General features: G+C 41.6%; 1 protein-coding gene across 1 annotated transcript; it reads left to right on the forward strand.

Annotated features, from left to right (window-relative positions):
* The first annotated feature begins 445 nt into the window (after positions 1–445).
* On the forward strand, positions 446–964 carry LOC131252011 (uncharacterized). The gene has a single exon (XM_058252967.1). It carries the CDS (start codon positions 446–448, stop codon positions 962–964), a length of 519 nt encoding a protein of 172 aa, XP_058108950.1.
* Positions 965–2494: the final 1530 nt, after the last annotated feature.

Consider the following 2494-nt stretch of genomic DNA (forward strand, 5'->3'; position numbering starts at 1 on the left):
TATATTACATGGTAGGGGTGCACACGGTTCAGTTTGGTCCGGTTCTAAGGTGAAACCAGAACCAAACCATTCCCAATAGTTCTAAGAAAACTAGAATCGGAATCAGATCGTTTGCACCCTAGAATCGAACCGAACCGAATCATAAAAGACCAGTTCGGTTCTGATTCGGTTCTACGGTTATGGGCTTTTTATAATCCAGTCAAATTGCATGATTTATTTTTATAATCCAGCCCAATTGCATGATTTATTTTTATAATCCAACCCAATTTTTATCATTGCACATATAAAGGCCAATGCCAATATGCTGTCTGGCACTACGCCGCTCAGATAGCCTCCTCTCACGCAATCCAGGGACGGTTTAGGCAATGTGCGGTCATCCCGCCATACCTACGAGACTAAAATAATCAAATGGGCCAGGCCGGCTACAGGTTGGGTTAAATTAAATATGGATGGATCGGCTAGAAGTAATCTGGGGCTATCTGGAGGTGGAGGGGCATGCAGAAATGAAAATGGTAACCTTATCTTCGCCTTTTCGATTGGATATGGTGCAGGTTCAAACAATCAAGCCGAGCTCCGAGCGATTCATGACGACATTGCTATGTGTCTAGAAAAGCGGCTGAGTAAGATTGAGGTTGAATCAGATTCAAAAGTGATGGTGGATCTCCTATTGGGGAAGTCGAATATTGCTTGGAGTTGGAGACCTTGGGTATCTAGGATCCTGAATCTAGTGAGTAGAGGCACCTCCTTCAAGCTCATCAAGAGAGAAGGAAATGGCCCAGCAAACGGTTTGGCCTGTGATGGGAGCAAAAGGCAATCCTTCTCCCTTTACAACCACATGAGCGACCTCCCTACTGAAGTGAGGGGGATGATTTTCTTGGAGAGAGTCGGTTTGGGCTGCCTGATCAAGACCTTTTCTTCCCACTCTTATGCTATTTTGTTAGCCCTTTTGGGCAACTCTTTATGATAGGCTCCCCCCACTCTTTTTGTCTGGGGTTGCCCGAATGTCCATTCCTGTACTTCTTTTTCAACTAATAGTACTTCCTTTTCCCAAACAAAAAAATAAAAATAAAAAATAAAGACCAATTGCATGGTTTTTTTAGAATCCAGTCCAAGGTTTTTGAGAGACAGAGAGAGCCCATGAATGAAGGAGAGAATAAAGAAAAATTAGATTGTTTTTGCTTTTTATGTTAAAAAAATTAAAATTAAAATATTTATTGACTGAGGGGTCCAATTCCAAGTTCGGTTCAATAGTCTAGTTTGGTTCTACAGAACCCCAAACCGAGAACCGAACTAACCGGTTCTTTGATTTTCAGAACCGGAATCGGAATCGGTGCGCTTGAGAATCGGACTAAACCACGCGGTTTGGTTAGTTCTGGTCCAGTTTATCAGTTCCACCGGTTCCATGTGCACCCTTATCACATGGAATGCGGGGTTATTATGTCGACTATGTCCTTAGTAATGTCAGGTCATTATATCGATGTATGTTTATTGTGATGTCAGGTCTTTGTATGAACTTACCGGATGATGCCAACATATGCCCTTTTGACGCAGGGATGAACGTGATGAGGTCAATCACCGTCTTTCTTAAGGATAACTACTCTGAATCCACAGAGCTTCTCTGGACTCCTCACAGAGACTTCCCAAATCCACGAGAAAAGAAAGCAAGAAAATAGAAATAAATTCTAATAAATTCAAATTTTAATTAATGATTGAAATAAACAAGTTCACAACCCTTTAAATAGGGATACCAAGCAATAGGAGAGAAATCATAAGCAAACTAAAACTAAAACTCCTAGAAATTCATAACTTACTATAAATAGTAAATTTACTTTTTATAATAAGTTTCCAATGTGGCTTAACCACGTTATTCTCTTAATTATTCTAAGAATTGTTCATGTTGGACACAACTCCTACAGCTCAACAGATGAAGTGTTATAATCAAAGCAAAACTTATTATTTATAGCAAAAACGGAAATAAACATCGAATTTGACCGTCGATCTGATGGAATCTCGCAAATTTGGGGTGGGTAACCCGGCATAGCTAGGTTTGTTGGCTAAAGTAGCTCGTCCTACCCTAAAATCATATATGGTATGTAGAGTAACTCATTTCGGTTTATGAGATATGCCTGTTTTAAGGTTCTGACGGTCTTGATGACTTCTGTCTCTGATCGGGGCTTCTCTGATCCATCTTGGACATGAAAGCGTCTGCGACCTGCTCTACATCACCTTTGTGATGCCGGGTCATCATATAGTAGTACTTTTGCATTATTATACCGATGATTATCCTTAGTGACCGCCAGTTCGCATGTGTCAGCTGGATGTGCATCCCCACACCTAGAGCTGGGCATCGGACCGAGTTGGATCGGATTGGGTCCAACTTGACTTGGTCCAAATTTTACATGGGTTGATTCGAACTCGATTCGATCCGAGACCGAGTCCAGGTCATCTGACTCGATCCGATCCAAACCACTGCTGGCCTGATCCGATCCGAGTC

The sequence above is a fragment of the Magnolia sinica genome, chromosome 7 (assembly GCF_029962835.1).
Source record: "Magnolia sinica isolate HGM2019 chromosome 7, MsV1, whole genome shotgun sequence".
Lineage (NCBI taxonomy): Eukaryota > Viridiplantae > Streptophyta > Magnoliopsida > Magnoliales > Magnoliaceae > Magnolia > Magnolia sinica.

What these genes read in the sequence shown, in the direction of transcription:
- LOC131252011 (XM_058252967.1), top strand. Translation starts at nt 446, where the DNA reads ATGGATGGATCGGCTAGAAGTAATCTGGGGCTATCTGGAGGTGGAGGG.